This window comes from Phycodurus eques, chromosome 2 (assembly GCF_024500275.1).
Source record: "Phycodurus eques isolate BA_2022a chromosome 2, UOR_Pequ_1.1, whole genome shotgun sequence".
NCBI classification, from domain to species: domain Eukaryota; kingdom Metazoa; phylum Chordata; class Actinopteri; order Syngnathiformes; family Syngnathidae; genus Phycodurus; species Phycodurus eques.
The window spans coordinates 31,031,080-31,051,380 of NC_084526.1; the positions used below are offsets into that span (position 1 = coordinate 31,031,080).

At 41.3% G+C, this 20,301-nt stretch overlaps 1 protein-coding gene across 2 annotated transcripts; it reads left to right on the top strand.

Moving 5' to 3' along the window:
* The first annotated feature begins 1,132 nt into the window (after positions 1-1,132).
* traf6 (TNF receptor-associated factor 6) lies at positions 1,133-19,385 on the top strand. Of its 2 annotated transcripts, none has more exons than XM_061670254.1 (8): positions 1,133-1,176; positions 3,389-3,699; positions 5,807-5,957; positions 13,355-13,513; positions 13,635-13,706; positions 14,987-15,064; positions 15,164-15,460; positions 17,088-19,385. In XM_061670254.1, the coding sequence occupies exons 2-8, from the start codon at positions 3,389-3,391 to the stop codon at positions 17,406-17,408; spliced, it is 1,389 nt and encodes a 462-aa protein (XP_061526238.1). In that variant the 5' UTR covers positions 1,133-1,176; the 3' UTR covers positions 17,409-19,385. The 2 variants fall into 2 exon arrangements, with proteins under 2 accessions (XP_061526238.1, XP_061526237.1); XM_061670253.1 differs by having other exon boundaries at positions 16,812-19,384.
* The last annotated feature ends 916 nt before the right edge of the window (positions 19,386-20,301 follow it).

Below are 20,301 nucleotides of genomic sequence, written 5' to 3' on the forward strand. Positions count from 1 at the left end.
AACGGTTTTCTAACATCAGTTCATTTTCATTCAATTTTAAACAGGTTTTGTTTGGGACTTCCAGGACAAACCCCGGCTGAACACAAAGTGTTGAATGTTGAATGTGTTCTTTGGTAGTTCTTTTGCAATACTACATAACTGTAAAAAAATGATTACTAGGAAAATTATTTGTATCAAAATGCTTTAGGTAGTTGCACAATCACACTATCGTGATATTACATTTATTTTGTTTTGTATTATAAGAATAGATAAAATACTTTGTCTATATAGTCAGCCAGAGCTGTGAGGAATGCAAAGTTATCAATGTCCTTTCAACATTCTTCCTATCATATTGTGTTGCATGTTTTTTGTTTGCACATTAAGGACAAAAGTCCTGTTTTTTTTTTTTATTCCTCATTTAAAAAAAAATATCATTCAAGCAACATGTTTTTCCTATTGTTTTTGAGATTGTGAGATGAAAGTTGCAACTCGCTACTAGTGTGGACTGAATAGGTGGCAACAATGGGAAAATGAAATGCCAGTATTTTGCGTGTGATAGCCCGTCAGAAACATACATTTAAAAAAAAGAACTATGAAGGAGTTCATTTTGGAATGGTGAACTTAGTTCAAAATTTGGAGTTATGAACAATAAACTGAACGAGTTCACTTTTGGAACAAATAAACCGACCATTAAAATTATAGACCACGCATGTCTTTGTCAGCGGGTGAACTTACAAAATCAGTGAGGGATCAAAAAGTTATTTCCTCCACTGTATATTGTAAATAAAATATTTAAAATTTTATCATCACAGTAAGTGTTACATACAGAGTGTTGGTAACTGTAAACACTCATGAAGATGAGAAAAATAAAAATTGCACGTTGTTTTGGTGCTTACCTATTTCTTAAGCATATACGGTTTATGATTATTAGATTAAAAGTAAGATACATTGTTTTATTTGTTCATGACAATAAAAGATGATTCTTCTTCTTCTTCTATATGGAGTTCAGCCCATTGACTTGTATTAATTACGGGGGGGAACTGACACATCCAACATGGCAGCTTTGCTGACGTATCGCAGCAACGGGCCGACCCGCTCAGGATGAAATCTATTATATATGAGCTCTACGTTGTGACGTATGATGACGTGTTAGGAGAGGAAATTCTGTACAAACGAAAAGTTCCCGACGTGTTCAAGGTAATATTTGAACACGATATTTGTCTGATATTAGCTGTTGTATGTTTTAGTGTGTTTGATGGAGTTGGACGCCATTGCTGCGTGCTGTGCTGGTTTTTATATATGTTTTAAAACCCGTATTTAGAGAACACAGTCCGGACTGTAAATGAACAGTTCCGCATGTTGAGGCTCGGCTAATCCCCTCAAACAACAACGTTGTCAATAAATTTTTATTCATTTATAGTTTAGATGTAGAGAATATACAAGTAAGTAATACTTACCCGAACCAATATAAAGGTATACAACGATAACAGTGTCCTAAACAAAGGTAGAAACAGAATAAACACGTGTGATGAACAATCGTATTACCACTAAACCACCTCGCCAGTGGAATATCCAGGAATAATTATTTGCTCATTTGTTATTAAATCTGTAATTCTTCAGGAAATTGCCAAACCTTTCCGAGTTTTGAATGTTGTAGCTGTTGTATAGGAATGGTCAGCCATCTAAATATTGCTCAATACCATGTGAATGCATTGAGAGTTGGCCTGTCACGATAAAGAAAAATTAAGACCATATATTTCCCCAAAGACTTTCACGATAAACGATAATATTGCATTTTTTAATGCATTTGAAATCATGAAAAATAAGGGCGGCCTTTATTTTTTACTATTAAATCACTATTGTTGTTATTCTTAGGAGTACTGTTTTTATTATTACTTCATTTCTTTTTTCTCTATTAAGTTGTTGTTCTTTACTGTCCCTGGGTCAGTTATAAAGATTAAAGAGCTGTAAGACTAGATAGTTTACATGGAGCCTTCTATTCTGATTATAATCGGTTATTTATATAATTTAATTCCTTGTTGCTCTACTAAATTGTTTTTCTTTATTCTGTGATATGGATACCCCTGGGTCTGAACTAAAGAATAACGAGCTGCAAAACTAGTTTACATAGAGGCTTCTATTATGATTATAATCGGTTTAGAATCCCAAAATGAATGAAAATGCTCCATATAAACACCTCAGATGGCTACTTTTTTTTTTGTCATTCCGATTGAAGATCTCTGGTCAACCGGTTTACATATGACGTGATCTATTCCGATCAGGTGTATACATGTGCACTACATTTAATCAGAACAGTCGTGTGACATCACTTTGTTGTGAACATCACGTCATTTATCAAGATCGAGGTCCATCGTCTATTCAGCACAGGAGTTTGGATTTTTTTTGTACATTTATTTTAAAAAGACATCTGATTAAAAACAACTCAGCAGTAGTTAAAAACAAGATCTCCGTCACAAACAAGCTCAGTGTGGTTGGTCTGCTGAAGATGAGCCCTTCACCTGTCAGTCAGATATACGTTGATGTTCCCTGTAGTCACCTACTGGCTGAATAACGTGTGCCACTGAGGTTATGCTTAATAAACAGTTAAAGTTCCTGTGTTTGTGTTAATAGGGGACTAACACAACAACTCTGAGACCTTTTAAACAACTGTGCGCAGTGGAGCGAGCTGTTTAGCATCTTCGCTTGCTAGCTCATTAGCCTGCGGACGAGCAAACATAATAAACAGTTAACTTTCCCATGTGTGTTAAGTGGGGACGAACACACGCAACAACTCGGAGCGAAGTGCTGATGTTTTAAATTACACGGTGGAGTGAGCTGTTTTGCTCCTTAACTCGCTAGCCTCTTAGCTCGAAGGCTAGCTCATTAGTTCGTGGGCTAGTGAACATAACTAACATTTAACTTTTCCTTAAGTGACTCTGTTATGTGAATCTGCGCGCTGCACATGGAGCAAGGCTGTGGCATATTGGACAGAGCTAACACCGGCAAGCGTGTACCTCTCCATTGGCGTTCCATAAGAATCAGAATCATCTTTATTTTGCCAAGTATGTCCAAAAAAAAACACACAAGGAATTTGTCTCCGGTAGTTGGAGCCGCTTTAGTAAGACAACAGACAGTCAATTGACAGAGAACACTTTTGAGACATAAAGACATATGAGCCCGCTAGCGGCTAATAACACAGCCATCTAGCTCTGTCGGCTCACTGTGTGATCCACATGCCGGCCCACCACAAAAATTGACAATTGAGTCCGGTAGAACTATCATGTCCATTTTATTTATTAAACCATAAATCGCTATAGTAATTATCATGACAGGCCTAATTGAGAATGATGAGGATTATCACTGAATGTTGTTGCCCACCAGTTTCCTCTATGTGTGTCATCTTCCTCAGATGTCTGGCTCTGACAGTCATAAGGGGAGTTTGGAGGAGGTTAGTTATGAGGGAGCTGCTGGTGCCGAGCTGTCCAGTTGTGCCTTGGCGATGCTGGAGAGGGAACGAGAATCCATACACAGCCCCTCAGAGAGCCCTGGTGCTTCCACAATTCTCCCATCTACTGCCCTTGTGCAGGGCTACGATGTGGAGTTTGACCCACCACTCGAGAGAAAATATGAATGCCCTATCTGCCTCATGGCTCTCAGGAATGCCATTCAAACACCATGTGGGCACCGTTTCTGCAAGAGCTGCATCGAGAAATCAATTCGGTAGGCTATTGCTTTCACATTCAACACTAATTTTAGTTCCATACATGCAAATCAGTCGACTTTCGGTGAAATTCGCCGTTTTGAATTCAAAATAGGCCATTTACGTGAATCGTATACTTCCTGGGTGGAGTTCTTCCTTCGCTGTCGTCATAAGCTGTTTCGTACTCCTTGAACACTGGCAGCTAGATCCATTCCACACATCCACCCACAGATGTAATTTCTGAATATTACTCGGCGGCGGACTAATATGCGAGCACATCGGCCTGAGGTTCTGCCTGTGCGCTAGGGACCTGCTTTGGATAAGTCGCAGGAGTTGACGAGACCAGAAATAACACTTCTGCCGCTTCCACTGTTAAGAAGTAGCGGTACTTTTACTCCGTTACAATGATCTAAATGTTGCTCGCTACTTTTATTTATAAATGATTGCTTATTTATCAAATATTTCATGCGCAAGACTATGACTTTGACTTCTGCATCGGGCGCTGTTTGCGCCAATCCAGTTTAAGCGCGAGTGACGTTTAAGTCTAGTTCACCAATCAAATGACACAAGAAAGTCACAAGACCTCACACAAAGTCTTCTACTGGGCTTAGGTATTAACACTAGATAATAAGCCAGCCCAGCTGATTGTCGTGCCTACGTGGCCACCATGTTGGAAGGTCATCGTTACCATGAAGACAACTGCAAGCTACTCTTGTTTACATTTAGATGACAAAAACAACAGCTTTCATATATTGTAGTATTTGTCTGGCACTGTCTGCCCAAACGTGGATATTTAAGATCACTTATAACTTGAAAAAACACTGTGCAGTAAATTGCAGATGTTTTTTTGTAATTTTTGACTGTGCATGCATACACACACACACACACACTCACACACACAGAGAGCAACATCAGAATTTGCACATTCACATTTTATTTTTTATTTTTTATTTTTTTTATTGATGGTCATGCTGTGGTTACTCACTATTTACTCAGTACTTGAGTAATTATGTGACTGTGTACATTTTACTCTTACTCAAGTAATTTTTGGAAGGATTACTTTTTACTTTAGTCAGATTATTGTCAAGTAACAGGACTCTTACTTGAGTACAATATTTGGCGACTCTACCTACCTCTGGAGCGGACATCCTCTATTGCTACTCTTACGTTTAAGCAACATCTTTGCTCATCAGATCAGCCCGTGTCGTATTTGTTGCACTGATCCTTTGTGTTTTCGCGTTGAGGTGCTGCGGGTCGTGGCCCTGGTTGTGGTCCCAGCGGCACCGACAAGCACACGTAACATCAACAAAAAGAGTTGATCCGCTAGTACATTTTGTGTTAATTAGGAAACGTACCTACAATTATCTAATTAGTTTACGGATGTTAATGTAATATGTATTGAGCAGCGGAGCGATGTTAGGGATTATGTCACAACACAGAATGAACTAACTTCAAATTCAGAAATAGCCAATAAAAACGGAAAAATATTGTACTTAATATTTTCCTGAAGGATTCATTTGGGATTAGCCTTTGAAGTTGGTAATAATGAAATATGAAGTGAAACGAACAATGATTTTAGTCAATACTTTTCTAGAATGAGAGTGCTTAAAGAGGAGGATGCTATTCATGTGGCACAACTTGAAGCAAGCATCAGGTGTAGGTGGAGATGGGCCTAGCTCAAATTGGAGGCCAAAACATAAAAGCAAAGAAATTACTCAAATTTAATTTTAATCTTAAATTTGTACATCAACATGTACATGAGCATAGTAAATAAGTTTTTCTGTGTGAAGAATTTTATTTTTATTATTATGATTTTTTGCCTTATTGTACTTTTCAGAATCTTCCAGATTGTTTAATTTATGTTAAAATAAAAATAAAATTCTCCGCAGGGGCCCGGGGGATCCCCCCAGACTTCCCCTACAATGTTTTTTTTTATTACTTTTTTCATGCCTTTGGTGTTTGTATTTCATTTCTGTAGTGCATTCAATCACAGCAGCATGTCAAGTCTCTCCTGAAGTGGTAATTAGTTGTCACCATAGCACGTATATGATTGAGTAGCAATAAATAAAGTGTTTCATATGTTAATAGTACACTGAGTCTTGATGACAACTTCTTCTTTAAATAAAGGGATACAGGACAGAGGTGCCCAGTGGACAATGAAATGCTGTTAGAAGACCAACTGTTTCCTGATAACTTTGCCAAAAGGGAGATTCTTTCACTCACTGTCCGCTGTCCAAATGCTGGCTGTACTGACAAAATGGAGCTCCGACATTTAGAGGTGAGAATATATGCAATAAACCCTATTTAAGGAAGCCTGTATAAAATGGCAATCTGGCTGATGTAATTGTGTGTGTACTGTATGGACCATTAAGAAATTGGTCTTTTCCATGATTGCCACAGCAGATGACTAAAGAAAAGGAGGCACTGGTTCACTCTTTCATGTCTGGACTAAGACTGGGGAAAACGAATCAAATAACGCGGCTAAGTCGACTTAAAAAATAGGTTGACGCTAGGCCTGTCACGACTTATCGTTCGATAAATAAAATGGACATGATAGTTTTTTCCGGAGTCGGTAAACTGTCATTGTTGTGGTGAGCCGTTGTTGTTGTGGTGATCACACGGTGAACCGACAGAGTTGGACGGCTGTGTCATTAGCCACTAAGTGGGCTCCCAGATGGGCTGTTACTTCCGGCAAAATATTTCTGCCACCGCAAGTACTTTAAGGGCCCTCAGTCGCCATGGTGTCAGGGTTAGATGTTTGTAAACACTATCTCCCAGTCAATGCAATGGCATGCTCCCGAAGTAAAATAAAACAGTTCAAGTTTCAGCGATCAAAAAGCACTACATTCGATCATTAATGTGTGTGTGTGTTTTTTATTTTTTTTATTTTATTTTTTATTTTTAATTTTAAAGTGCCTTCTATATTATTAGCCCGTGTTAACGGCAGCCACACGGCACCGCTGAGCGAAGCTTAGACCGGGCAAAATGAAGAGCAAGCTTTCCGATTGTGTAAACATTATGCCAATGAAAAATATTGCGACACATTGCCTCTTCTATTTCGGAGGTTGTTGATGATCATAGGGTGAGTTGGAGCCAGTCAGTCACAAAGAGTCGACCCACGCTAAGAAGTCACGAAGTATGACATAACTCCTTTCAACTATGCATCTCCATGCTTTTCCGGGTGTACATAAGTTTTCACGCAATGTTGCACAAGATGGACACATAGGATTGCTACGGTCTCAGGGCGAGTTAAATAAAACAGTGACTCTTGTGTGGTTGCTGGCTTCCCCCAAATGATCAGTTTTCATTTTATGTTCCTCTGTAAGATATATCTTAGCCTTACACAAACAAAGCACGAAACTCTATTTTAAATACAGATTACGAGTTCAGAATGTGTAGTGCAAAAGCACAGTAACGACAAGTCCGGCCGGCTGCCGTCTTGCTCGCTGTACCTCTTCAAGTACCTGGCCTCACAGATAAAAAATGGCTTGCTACTTGAAATCACCACGAAAAAAACAAGATAATGTTGTATGTAGCTTTCTCAAAGATGTTAGTAAAATGTCAATGATTGTGTTGTCTTTTGTAGTTTTGACCAAAGAATGAGTGGGCTCTAGTGAGCTAACATTAATAGCTATGCTAGCTACGCATGAGACGATCGGTCCATAATGAACTCCGGTATTGAGATGGATGAATATGCTTTGCGATGCAACTTTTTGAAATTATAATCATAAGGGAATTGTAAATAATGCAGTAATTTAGCATACCGATCTACGGACGGGAAGAGGCTGGGCGGGATCAGTACTTAAAACATATTAGATGTCCATAAAATATATTTGATTGACAGGTGAAGGGCTCGTCTTCAGCGGACCAACCACACTCTTCTAGCTTGATGGCGGGCCTAATTTTTCATGATTTCGTAGGCATAAAAAACAAAAACGCGGGGGTGCTGGGGCCTATCCCAGCTATCTTTGGGCAAGAGGCGGGGTACACCCTGAATTGGTCGCCAGCCGATCGCAGGGCCCGTGACCCAAGTGAGGATATGCGGTATGGAAAATGAATGAATGAATGAAAAAACAAAAACGATATCATTTATCGTGATAGTTTTTGGGAAAATATATCGCTTTAAAAAATTATCGTGACAGGCCAAGTTGACGCAGAATTTCTGCCGCGAAGCTCCGCCAGGACCAATGTTTCACACAAACATTTATTGCAGGCGCACACAGTGTTGGGCCACTGATAAACTTTGCCAAACACAACAGAGGAGCATTTTAAAGACACTATTAGATTTTTAATCTACATAAAACAATGTATGAGTGAGCTGAATGGTAGTTAGTTGGCTTTTTTTTTTGCACCTAAGATGGTACACGCTAGTGAGCTAATGCTAATTGCAAATGCTAACAATTTAGCCAAGGATGATTTTTGTTGTTTTGCCCGATGCAGTTTAAGTATAGGAGTCCAGCCCTCAGAAATGAGAATAAAATGCTTAGTTGTAAAAATATATATACATATATATATTTTGCACGGTGGGCGACTGGTTAGAGCGTCTGCCTCACAGTTCTGAGAACCGGGGTTCAATTCCCGGCCCCGCCTGTGTGGAGTTTGCATGTTCTCCCCGTGCCTGCGTGGGTTTTCTCCGGGCACTCCGGTTTCCTCCCACATCCCAAAAACATGCATGCTAGGTTAATTGACAACTCTAAATTGCCCTTAGGTGTGAATGTGAGTGCGAATGGTTGTTTTGGTTATATGTGCCCTGCGATTGGTTCTCAACCAGCCCAGGGTGTAGCCCGCGTCCTGCCCGATGATAGCTGGGATAGGCTCCAGCACGCCCGTGACCCGAGTGAGGAGAAGCGGCTCAGAAAATGGATGGATGCATGGATATATATTTCAGAATCAAAATCATCTTTCTTTGCGAAGTATGTCAAAAACATACAAGGAATTTGTCTCCGGTAGTTCGAGCTGCTCTAATATGACAACAGTCAATTGACAGATAATACTTTTGAGACATAAAGACAAAAAACACAGTCACTGAGCAACAAAAGGTTAGCAGTAATGTGGTAATGCCGGTACAATTTTTAGTCCTCTAGCAATTAGAGCAGTTTGAAATGACTAATAGAACAATAGTCCAGTGCAATGACCGTTGTGCAAGGGGCACAGAGACTTCAAGAAATTGATGCAGTTTAAAATGACTAGTAGTGCGATAATCTGGGACAATGTCGATCGTGGAAATGTTGCAGATGCTACTCAGGCACATGAGTGGCCAGTATGGGTCAACAACAGATATGGAAATAGTGCAGCGTGGCGAGACTACTACAGTGAGTGCATGTGTAATGCATAATTCGCCCGACAGAGATGTGACAACAAACTCAAGACAAAATTGGCAGGATGTTGCAATGGGATTGTAAATTAACTGTTTAAGAAGTTAATGGCAAGAGGGAAGAAGCTGTTGGAATGTCTGCTTGTTTTAGTTTGCATTGTTCGATAGCGCCTACCTAAGGAAAGGAGCTGGAAGAGCTGGTGACCAGGATGTGGAGGGTCCAAGAGGATTTTCCATGTTCTTGTCTTAGTTCTGGCAGTGTGTATGTCCTCAAAGGTGGGTAGAGGGATACCAACAGTCTTTTCAGCAGTTTTGATTGTCCGTTGCAGTCAGTTTGTCCTTTTTTGTAGCAGCACCAAACCAGACTGTGATGGAAGAACACAGGACTGATTCGATGACTGCTGTGTAGAACTGCCTCAACAGCTCCTGTGGCAGGCCGTGCTTCCTCAGAAGCCGCAGGAAGTACATCCTCTGCTGGGCTTTTTTGAGGATGGAGTTGATCTTGATCACCCACTTCAGGTCCCGAGAGACTATAAGTCATCTGCAAACTTCAGGGGTTTGACAACCGGGTGCGTTGATGTGCAGTCATTCGAGAGCGAGAGAGAATACAACCTTGGGGCGCCCCGGTGCTGGTGGTGCGTGTAGATGAGGTGGTGTCCCCTAGCCTCACCTGCTGTGTCCTGCCTGTCAAGAAACTGTAAATCCACTGGGAGATGGCAGGTGAGACGCTGAGCTGGAGAAGCTTGGTGGAGAGAAGTTCAGGGATGATGGTGTTGAACGCAGAGCTGAAGTCCACAAACAGGATCCTCACGTAGATCCCCGCGCCGTCGAGGTGTTCTCGGATGAAGTGCCGTCCCATGTTGACTGCATCATCCGCAGACCTGTTTGCTCGGTAGGCAAACTGCAGGGGGTTCAGCAGGGGACATGTGACGCTCTTGAGGTGGTCCAGCACGAGGTGTTCAAAGGACTTCATGACCACAGATGTCAGGGCGACAGGCCTGTAGTCATTCAGACCCGAGATTGCAGGTTTCTTGAGTACTGGGATGATGGTGGAGCGTTTGAAACAAGTTGGTACCTCGCACAGTTCCAGATATCTATTGAAGATCTGTGTGAAGACTGGAGCGAGCTGGTCTGCGCAGACTTTGTGACAGGACGGAGACACAAGGTCTGGGCCTGCTGCTTTGTTGATCTTTTGTTGTTTGAAGATGCGTCTCTCTCCAAGAAGATTTTGCATGCTCTTGCCTTAGGTTCTGGCTGCGTGCAAGTCCTCAAGGGTAGATAGTGGGGTTCTGACAATTTTTTCAGTCGTTTTGATTCTCCGTTGCAGTCGGAGGTTGTGCTTTTTTGTGGCAGCACCAAACCAGACTGTGACGGATGAACACAGGACTGATTCGATAACTGCTGTGTAGAACTGCCTCAACAGCTCCAGTCGCAGGCCGTTCTTCCTCTGAAGCCGCAGGAAGTACATCCTGTACTGGGCCTTTTTGAGCATTGAGTTGATGTTGGTCTCCCACTTCACTCCTGAGAGACTGTAATTACCATGAATTACAGAAATTCGGGCAGTGTGGCACAGAGGGTAAGAATACACTTTGCAACCGGAGGGTCGTCGGTTTGTATCCCCGCCCGAGCGCATGTTATCGTTGTGTCCCTGGGCAAGACAATTAAACCACATTGCTTACGAATGAAGGTGGTTGGATGTTCGGTGGTGGCTGGGGGGGGCATAGGCGCAGAATCACAGCCACACTTCTGTCAGACTGCCCAAGGGCAGCTGTAGCTACACAAGTAGCTTACCACACGACAAGGGTGTGGCTTAGGAGTGAATGAATAATGTGTGAAATTGTAAATCGTCTTTGAGTGTCTAGAAAAGCGCTATATAAGTGTAGTGCATTATTGTTATTATTATTGGGTGGGGGGGATTACTCGAGTACGCGACGAAATAATAGGATAATCAATTCTCAAAAGATTCGATCGTGTCACCCGTTGTCTGGACCCATCCGTTTACAAGTTCTGTTGTTACTGAATTGTGTTGCTAGTTAGGGACCATGAAGGCAAATGCATTGGATTCATGTTGTGCTCATTTATTCCATCAAACTATTCAGTCATGCCCTCTGGATCAGTGAGCATTGCTATCTTGTTTATTATCAGGATTACGTAAAATAATCTTAGAGTAGTATAGCGTAACAACAAGTCAGTCAATCAAATTGTCTGTCAGCGTAAAAGCCTCACGATCCATCCTGATAAGCGAAGACTCAATTTTTAATCACCCGCTCTGCTGCCCTTGCTGTCCCCCTCCAAACCAAGCTATACAGCAGTGGCGGTCAGGAGGCTCTCCATGGTGAAGTTGCTGAGCAGGTGTTGAGGGAAATGGGCCTGATGTAGCCTCCTGAGGAAGTACCTGATGAGAGATGTTTATGGACCATCATCGACTTCTTCCCGGCTTTATTAAGGTCCAGGTGGTTTGTGTCACACTTTGTGTCACCTCAGATGCCAGACCTTCTCCCTATGGGCTGCAGTTCTACAATGGCGGTGTCGTCAATTTGAAGATGGTGTTGCTTCAGGTGAATGGGGTCACTTGTGTCAAGAGGGAGTACAAGAAGGGACTGAGGACAAACTCCTGCAGTGTTCCAGTGTTAAGAATGCGAGTGGAGAAGTGCTCTCCCATCCAGCCGTTCTTTGGGTTGTCGCTGAGGAAGTCCACTACAGTATCAAAGTGCATGCTGAGGCCCAGATTGTTCAGCTTCTGAACCAGTTCATAGGGTGCAACTTTATTAAATGTGGAGCTGACGTCCAAATGGGTTCCTCACTCATTTTACTGTGGTCGAAGTGTGTTGACAGCTGTTCAAATGACATCCCCTGTTGACCTGTTTGCCAAGTATATGCAAACTGGTGTGGACCAAGGCCAACAGGAGTCAACCTCAATGTGAGTCACAATGAGTAGCACTTTGGCACCATTTTATGGCATCTTGGTACCAAGGAACTATGTTGAATTAAGGAGAGGAGATTGATTTTACAGGCCTTGTGTAATAGAAAAGTAGTGGTTTGGTGCTTGTGGTGGAGGAGCTAAGTTTAGCGAAGGAGGCGAAATAAGTCCCCCCCATAACAAGAGACTTGCCCCATCTTGTACAGGCGCACTCGGGGTGCTTTTTTTCTTCTTTCCAAAATCCAAAAGTTATTGTTTGTTCAAAATCCAATTTATTTTTAAGGGTAATGTAAGATGAGTGAAAATGTATTTGGAGGGGACCCAAACCCAATATGTCAAAACTTAGTGTTATATTTTAATGTGCATGTGTGTGTGCTGCTGTTTCAATCTATGAAGTATTTATTTAAAAAAAAAAAATTAGATGGGATGTTTTGACATCCCATCTACTTACTTGCGGGGGCTGCCATTTTTTGGTCTTTTCACTCTTGCAAGAGTGCAAATGTGTGAGAATGTTACGTATGTTCATCAATTCCTACCCACTTTATTTACTAAGAAAACCATAGTTGGTAAATATTCAGCAACTACAAGCTACATATTGGATTTCATTATATGTACAAAAGCTACATAATAAACCATGATGGTAAATGTCATCATCTAGATGATTACTGATGATGATGAGCCGATCTGGATTTCTTTTACTCTTCGCTGCACTTCCTCTGATGGCGGCTGCATATTTCCATGTCAGGCATGATGTACACAGGATCGAATGATTAAATCAATCGCTCTCAACAATCTCTCAGCCGATACAATCCAATAGTTCGCTGTATTGGCAGGCAAAGAACTACAGTATTTGTGATTCGACATCACTTGCGGTCTGCAGCGGAAGACGATTTCTCCCAACATGGCGCCACCCTCAAGTTGATTAATTATTCTGTGTAATTCTTATTCCACTAATGCAATCAATCAATCATAGTACCATGGTTTTACGAGTGCTGGCACACGCAATGTATTCTTGTTTTAAAAATGTTGGGGTTCAGTTCCTGATTGGCTGGCAACCAGTTCAGGGTGTACCCCGCCTCCTGCCCGATGATGGCTGGGATTGGCTCCAGCACTCCCGCGACCCTTGTGAGGATAAGCGGCTCAGAAAATGGATGGATGGATGGGTTCAGTTCACATTTAACTGTTTTGGGATCAACCCTGGAGAGGATAAGTGGTACATGGAATTGGATGGATAGATGTTTTAGGATAGGAGCATAGTTTGTGAAATATTTATGGTTGTATCTGTTAATATAGGCAATTACAAACCTTTTTATGGTGGGGCATCAATTACTCTCTGTTCTTCATTATTCCTGACAAGGCACGGGCCCTACCCCCCTAAAACGGTGCGGGATTATTATAAACACCTGCACTCATCTCGGTTTTTTAATTGTTTTCCTTCCAGAATCATTTGGCACAGTGTCCATTTGCAACCATGCCCTGCCCCCAGTGCCAGCAGTCAGTGAGAAAAATCTACTTGGAGGAACACAAAACCATAGAGTGTCGAAGAAGACCGATGTCCTGCCCAGATTGTGTTGCAAGCTTTGTGTATGAGGAGAAGGAGGTAGATTTTTCTTACTAGTTCTTTGAATGAAGTTCCCACAGCAAGATTTTTTTTAAATTACATAATTTTTTAAATTACATAATGAGTGTTCGTTCCCTTTGAATTTTTCTTTCTCTTGAAGCTTCATGAGCAGCAGTGTCCCTTTGCTACCATCATGTGCCAGTACTGTGAGCTGGTTCTCATCAGAGACCAGGTACGTTAATACCCGATGAGTAGTGCATGTTTGAACCCCAGTTGTCGTGCATTTTAGTTCACTGATATGACATCTAATAGAGTGACTTAATTGGATTACCGTAATTTCTTGTGTAGAATACATTCTCTCTGGTGCAAGATGATAGAAAATAGTTTAGACACAACAGCAACATGCAGGTGAATTTGCACATTATACACAAGAAATTATGGTAATGCAACTACTTACTTTAAATTAAGGATGAGGTTTATTAAACACACTTCTCATCTAAGTTAATTTATCTTGTATCACCCACCCTCAGTGGTCCCCAGTCTCCTAAGGTGTGCTCCAGAGTTCTGTCCCGGGGACCTCCTCTTCATAGTTTATCTCATACCCATTGGCAATATCTTCCGCACATACATCATCCATTTTCACTGCTAAGCAGATGACAGATAGCTTTACCTTTTCTGCAAACCTAACTCTCCCTACTTCTCACCTTACGGAGTGTCTCAAAAAAGTAATCTTGTTTTAATTCAAACTTTTTAGCTCAACAGCTACACAACCGGATTCTTCCTCATTGGGTCCAAATCCACACTTGCCAAAATTAACATTTGACCCATTCCCATACACAACTGCACCATTTTCCCCACTGCCCAGTTTAAGAGTCTGAGTGTCATGCTGGACAGCATCCGATCAGTTCAAACCCACACAAATAAGATGACATGGTTTGCATATGCATACTTACTTCTCTGTAATATTAATCGCCTTTCCCTGTGCCTCACTCTCCATTCCACTGTCATGCCTGTTCATGAAAACGTTTCCACATTGATTACTGCAATTCTCTTCTTTTTGATCTCTGTCACAAATCCCTCCATAAACACCAACTGGTCCAGAGTTCAGCTGCACGGGTCATTAAAAGAACCCCTTCATTCCACCACATCACCCCAGTTTTACACCAGCTCCACTGGCTACCAGTTAAATTTAGAATGTACTTCAAAATTGTCCTCACTTTCAAGGCCATTCATAACCTCACCCCGCCATACCTGCAGACATTCTACAGATTGCCACCTTATCTAGCTGGACACTGTCCCGCCTGCCCGCCTCATCACTGAGGAGCAGAGCGTTCAGTTGCTCTGCTCCCTTCCTCTGGAACTCATTACCATCTGACCTGCACAACACGTTCAAATCTTTTCAAATCCAAACACAAAACACGTCTGTTCAGAATGTCATACTCCTAGTATTGCTTTTATGTTGAAGCTCTGTGTTCATTTTTTTGCCTTGATCTTTCTATTTGATTGTTACAGATGGACTCTCATTGTGATACAGATTGCCCTAAAGCCCCTATTGCCTGTACCTTTAGCACTTTTGGATGTAAGGAGAGGGTATGTGATACAATGTAAAGCGTCTGAAGTTGCAAGTATTGGAAAATCACTTGAAATTACTTAAAACACACATTTTTGTCAAATTGTTTGCCTTTATAGATGCAACGACACAACCTGGCTCAGCATATGCAGGAGTTTACACAGATGCACATGCGCTACATGGCAGAGTTTGTGCGCTGCCTTAGCCTTAACGGCACCACACCAAAGTCACTTTGGGCTCTTGGACCTTCTCTTTCATCTGAGGATCAAGGAGCAGCATCTGCATCATGTAGAGGAATTGCAAGCTGTGGCCCATGTCAGCCAAGCGAAGAAATGCAGAGGATACGGGATATGGATGGACGATTAGTAAAACAGGATCACCAGCTCCGTGAGCTTATCATCTTAGAAGATACTCGGGTACGTTTCTTTCAGCCTCAGAGCATGCCTATTTCCCTGAAATTGTCAGTGAAAGACTACAAAAGGATGAGTTTTAATGCAAGTCTTTCACAGACAAGCAACCTCATGAGTTAGTGAGTTTGCAAAATGTACCTGTCATGAAGCACGCTGAAGGTATGGTAAAGCATGTGGTAGGCGCATCTGCCTCACCGTCGGTTTACGCATGTGGTATGCAGTGTTGTGCCTGAACGAGTTCAATGAACGAAGGTCCATGAACTAGTTCATATTTTGAGTGAACGTAAACTGAATTTAGGTCATTTCTGCCTGATGAACATTATTGAGAACGTGCTCATTCTGGCGTCAAAGAACGGTTTTCAAACGAAAGTTCCTTTACATTCAAGAGTGCCAGGTTTTGCTTGGGATGTCCAGGACGAAACCCGTCTGAACACACTACAGACGAGCCTTCATATGTTAGGGATTAACACCGTATTTGGCAACCACCATTTATGTTTACATACGGCAGGCACATCCCAGCAGCCTGTGTGTGCAAGGTGTGTTCAGGGACACTGCGTAAATGGGAGAGAATATGTTCTTTGGTTGTTTTGTAATACAGTACGTCTTTGTAAATATTTATAACTACAAAATCTATATGTATCAGAATGCTTTAGTTAAAACACTACAATCATACTGTCATAATATGGAATTTATTTTGTTTTGTAATAAGAATAGATAATAAATATTTTGTCAATATAATCAGCCAGAGACCATCGTTCCTGTCATACAGTGTTGTTTTTGTTTGCACATTAAGGACAAAAGTCCTGGCTTTGTTTTAATTCCTCATTTAAAAAATACTGTTCAACCAACGGGTTTTTTTCGTATGCTTTTGAGATTATAGGGTGAAAGCAGCAGCTGGTTACTAGTGTGGACTGAATGGTTGACAACAATGAGGAAATGAAAGTCCATTATTTTGAGGGTAATAGCCCATCACCGACATTGAAAAAATAACTATTAACCAGTTCATTTGAAACGGTGAACTTAGTTAAACATTTTGAATTCTGAACTGAACTCGTTCATTTTTGTAACAGTGAACTGAAATTTATAGGAAATGAACTTTCCCAACACAAGTGGTATCTGGAGTGTGCATGCTCTGCCCATGCATGCATGTTAGGATAGGTATGTAATTGAAGACTTTAAATTGCCCATAGGTGTGAGTGTAAATGATTGTCGGTATGTGTCCTGCGGTTAACTAAAGACCAGTTAAAGATATACATTTCCTCTCACACAAATTCAGGTGTTATAGGATCTAGTTCACCCACCACCCTGAACTCATGTCAATAGTTGCTATCTCATGATTGCTGTTTGCTTTCTACAGGTAGGGCAGCTTGCACAGCTCCAAAAAAGAGTAGCTGTTCTAGAGGAGACTGTGAAGGAATTGGAGGCACAACAATGTCATGGTATCTTCATCTGGCGTCTCAGAGGTTTCTCAGCCCACCTCCGGAACCAAGAAGCCGGCCTGCCGGTGGTTGAGCACAGCCCAGGCTTTTACACGGGCCGACCGGGCTACAAACTGTGCCTCCGCTTACACCTGCAGACCCCCAATGCCCCACGCTGTTCCAACTACATCTCCCTCTTTGTCCACACCATGCAGGGAGCTTTTGATGGACACCTGAGCTGGCCTTTCCAGGGCACGATCCGTCTCGCCATTCTAGACCAGGGTCCTGATGCGCAACATCACATGGAGGTGATGGAGACTAAGCCAGACCTTCAAGCCTTCAAGAAACCTACCATTCAGCGTAACCCCAAAGGTTTTGGTTATGTGACTTTCCTGCACTTGCATCAGCTGAGTCAGCGAGCTTTTGTCAAGGATGACACCCTCCTCATCCGCTGTGAGGTAACACCACGTTTTGACATGTTCCAACGTGAGGGACCCACAGTGCAGCCAAGAGGCCCTGAGGCCTCCCGGGACTAATTTATATGGCATGTCATGCATGTTTCCCAGACTGTGTTGAATGTTCAAATGTGCTGGGATTTTCTCAACAGATTTAAAATGTCTTTGTATGATTCTTTAATGCAGTTTTATTTTAATCAGGCCTAGGGTTGGGTATTGAGAATTGAGAACCAATTGGAACCGGGACTAACATTCCTGTTCCCCCGGAATCGTTCAAATAAAAAAATTTCAATTGGGTGAGTGTGAAACAATAAAATATGTCTATGCCAAAATTAACAAGTTAAACGGTCGGTTGCGCTCTTCCACTGATAGTTTTTAGCATTTATTTTAGTCTTCAAATAAACGGAAGAGCTCATGACAGACTCAAAAATACAATATAAATTACTTTACCATACTGGAAATAGGCAGCACGGTGGGCGACTGGTTAGAGCGTCTGCCTCACAGTTCTGAGGACCGGGGTTCAATCCTCGGCCCCGCCTTTGTGGAGTTTGCATGTCCTCCCCGTACCTGCGTGGGTTTTCTCCGGGCACTCCGGTTTTCCCACATCCCAAAAACATGCGTGGTAGGTTAATTGACGACTCTAAATTGCCCGTAGGTGTGAATGTGAGTGCAAATGGTTGTTTGTTTGTATGTGCCCTGCGATTGGCTGGCAACCAGTTCAGGGTGTTCCCCGCCTCCTGCCCGATGATAGCTGGGATAGGCTCCAGCGCTCCCGCGACCCGAGTGAGGAGAAGCGGCTCAGAAAATGGATGGATACTGGAAATAAAGTAGAAACAGTCACATTACAACCTTAACATTGAGCTAAAACTTCACCAAAGGTCAAAGTAGCAACTTTACATCACAATGAATTGGGACAAAAGTCACAAAAACGTTGTCTTACAGTATCACAAACCCTAATCTTTTGTCTCATCGTTGGGTAGGTAAAGGAATCAACGTTTTACAGAGCATTTGGTTCCATTCATTAGTCTTTTAATTGGATCTTGTTTTACTTTCATTTTTACTGGTGTTTTGTGACCTTATTTTTCATGCCAAAGTGCAGAGTTCTGGTGCTTACCCTTCAAAATAAAAGGCCACATGGTTAAAACAGGAAGTCAAGTTAAAACTTGCAAATACAAACCATTTTACGTGTTAGAACAGTCGAAAATACATATTTTCACAATGCTATATTTAACTTTTAGCTGAAACATTAATGAATATTAAGTCAATTGGGTTAATTCCACACACATTGCCTTTGGGTTCATAGGTTTGATATTGATACTGGTTATAAAGAACCCTGAGTCAAATGTTCATTTTAGTTTATGCTGCGGGCTGATAAGAAAATGAACACCCTTTATTTAAACCATGCAAATATTTTTTGACCCCGCCCCCTAAAAGAATCGTAATCGAGAATTGTTTGGAACTGGAATCGGTTCCTGCATCGCTCAAATTCAAACGATGCCCAACCCTAATCAGGTCAGAAATATTCTGCGTAAGCACATCTTTTAACAAGCAAGTATGTGCATGTCGATTTTCTCCCAACAAATAGACTGTTACTTCAAGCGCTGTTTTATTGTTGTTGTTGTTACTTTTTTTTAAGTATTCTTATTATTATTATGACCAGCACGTGCAGAAAAACGATGTATATAAGCCATTACCAAGCCCTTTTATTTTTGCATTGAATAATAGTTCACACTGGCACTGGATGAACACAAATGAAAGCATGAAAAATAATTGATTATTGACTGAAATAATTATTTTATTATTACTTACAACTTTTTTTTTTTTTTTTTTTTTTTTTAGGTTTGTCCAAGTTAATACAAATATTGTTTGTGATTTAACTGCACAAGATTTATATCTTAAAAATGTGCCTTTACATTTATTTAGTTTTTCTCCTGCATCATTAGACTATTCTATTCAGATTATTAATGAAAAATAACTTATTAACCAGTGATGATATGTCTGATGTGTTTGAGAACATTTTAACTAATCATTGAAATGTGATAACTTGAAATAAAGGTTTCTATCTGTAGCGATGCATGGTACTTTGATGCAAAGATTCCTGTGACTTAAAACTAGCACTTAAAACTGGTATATATTAACACATATGATTAATCACACAACAATTTATTTGGACCGGAGACTCCATTACCTTCGCCATGGGTTGATATCTGAAAGGCGGTGCAGGTTGTATTCAGGTCAATGCTTACGCCAGTCCTAAGATGAGTCACCCACTTTAGGTAAAACAAAGGTAATTTGCACATATTGCAGCGCTGAATTTTCTTTTCATCGAAGCACATGAAGTTTGAATTACCATCTCAAAGCAAAACACTATTTTGAGGCAGCCGCGAGCAAGAACGCTACTACATCAGCAACGTGCAGGACGACAAACAACGCTGGAGGATTGTACCCGTGGCAATGTTGTCAGCAGAAATATCCAGGATAAATTAAGCAACACTTTTGCAAAATGGATAGCCACATCATGTAGACCATTTACCATCATTGAAGACCAGGGGCTGCAAAATATTATGTATTCTGCCACAGGTGACCCATCATACAAACTACCTTGGAGGGGGACAATTACAACAAGGATAAACAAACTCCACTACACAAATAAGACCACAAAGGTACAAGTGCTTGCTGATGCTGAATTTATTTCGATTACCGGGGGCTATTGGAATTCCTGTGAATCATCACAATTATATTGGGGTAACTGCTCATGTAATCGATGACAAATGTTTGTGGATGTGTTCTGCAGTGTTGGAAAACTTCATTTTCTAAGCGAAGTAGTTCACAGTTCAGTTCACCATTCCAAAAGGGAACTAGTTAAGTTGATAGTTCATAATTAAAAATTCTGAAGTAAGCTCACCATTCCAAAAGTGAACTAATTCATAGTTCTTCCCCTCCAATATGTTGCTGGTGGACTATTACCCTAAAA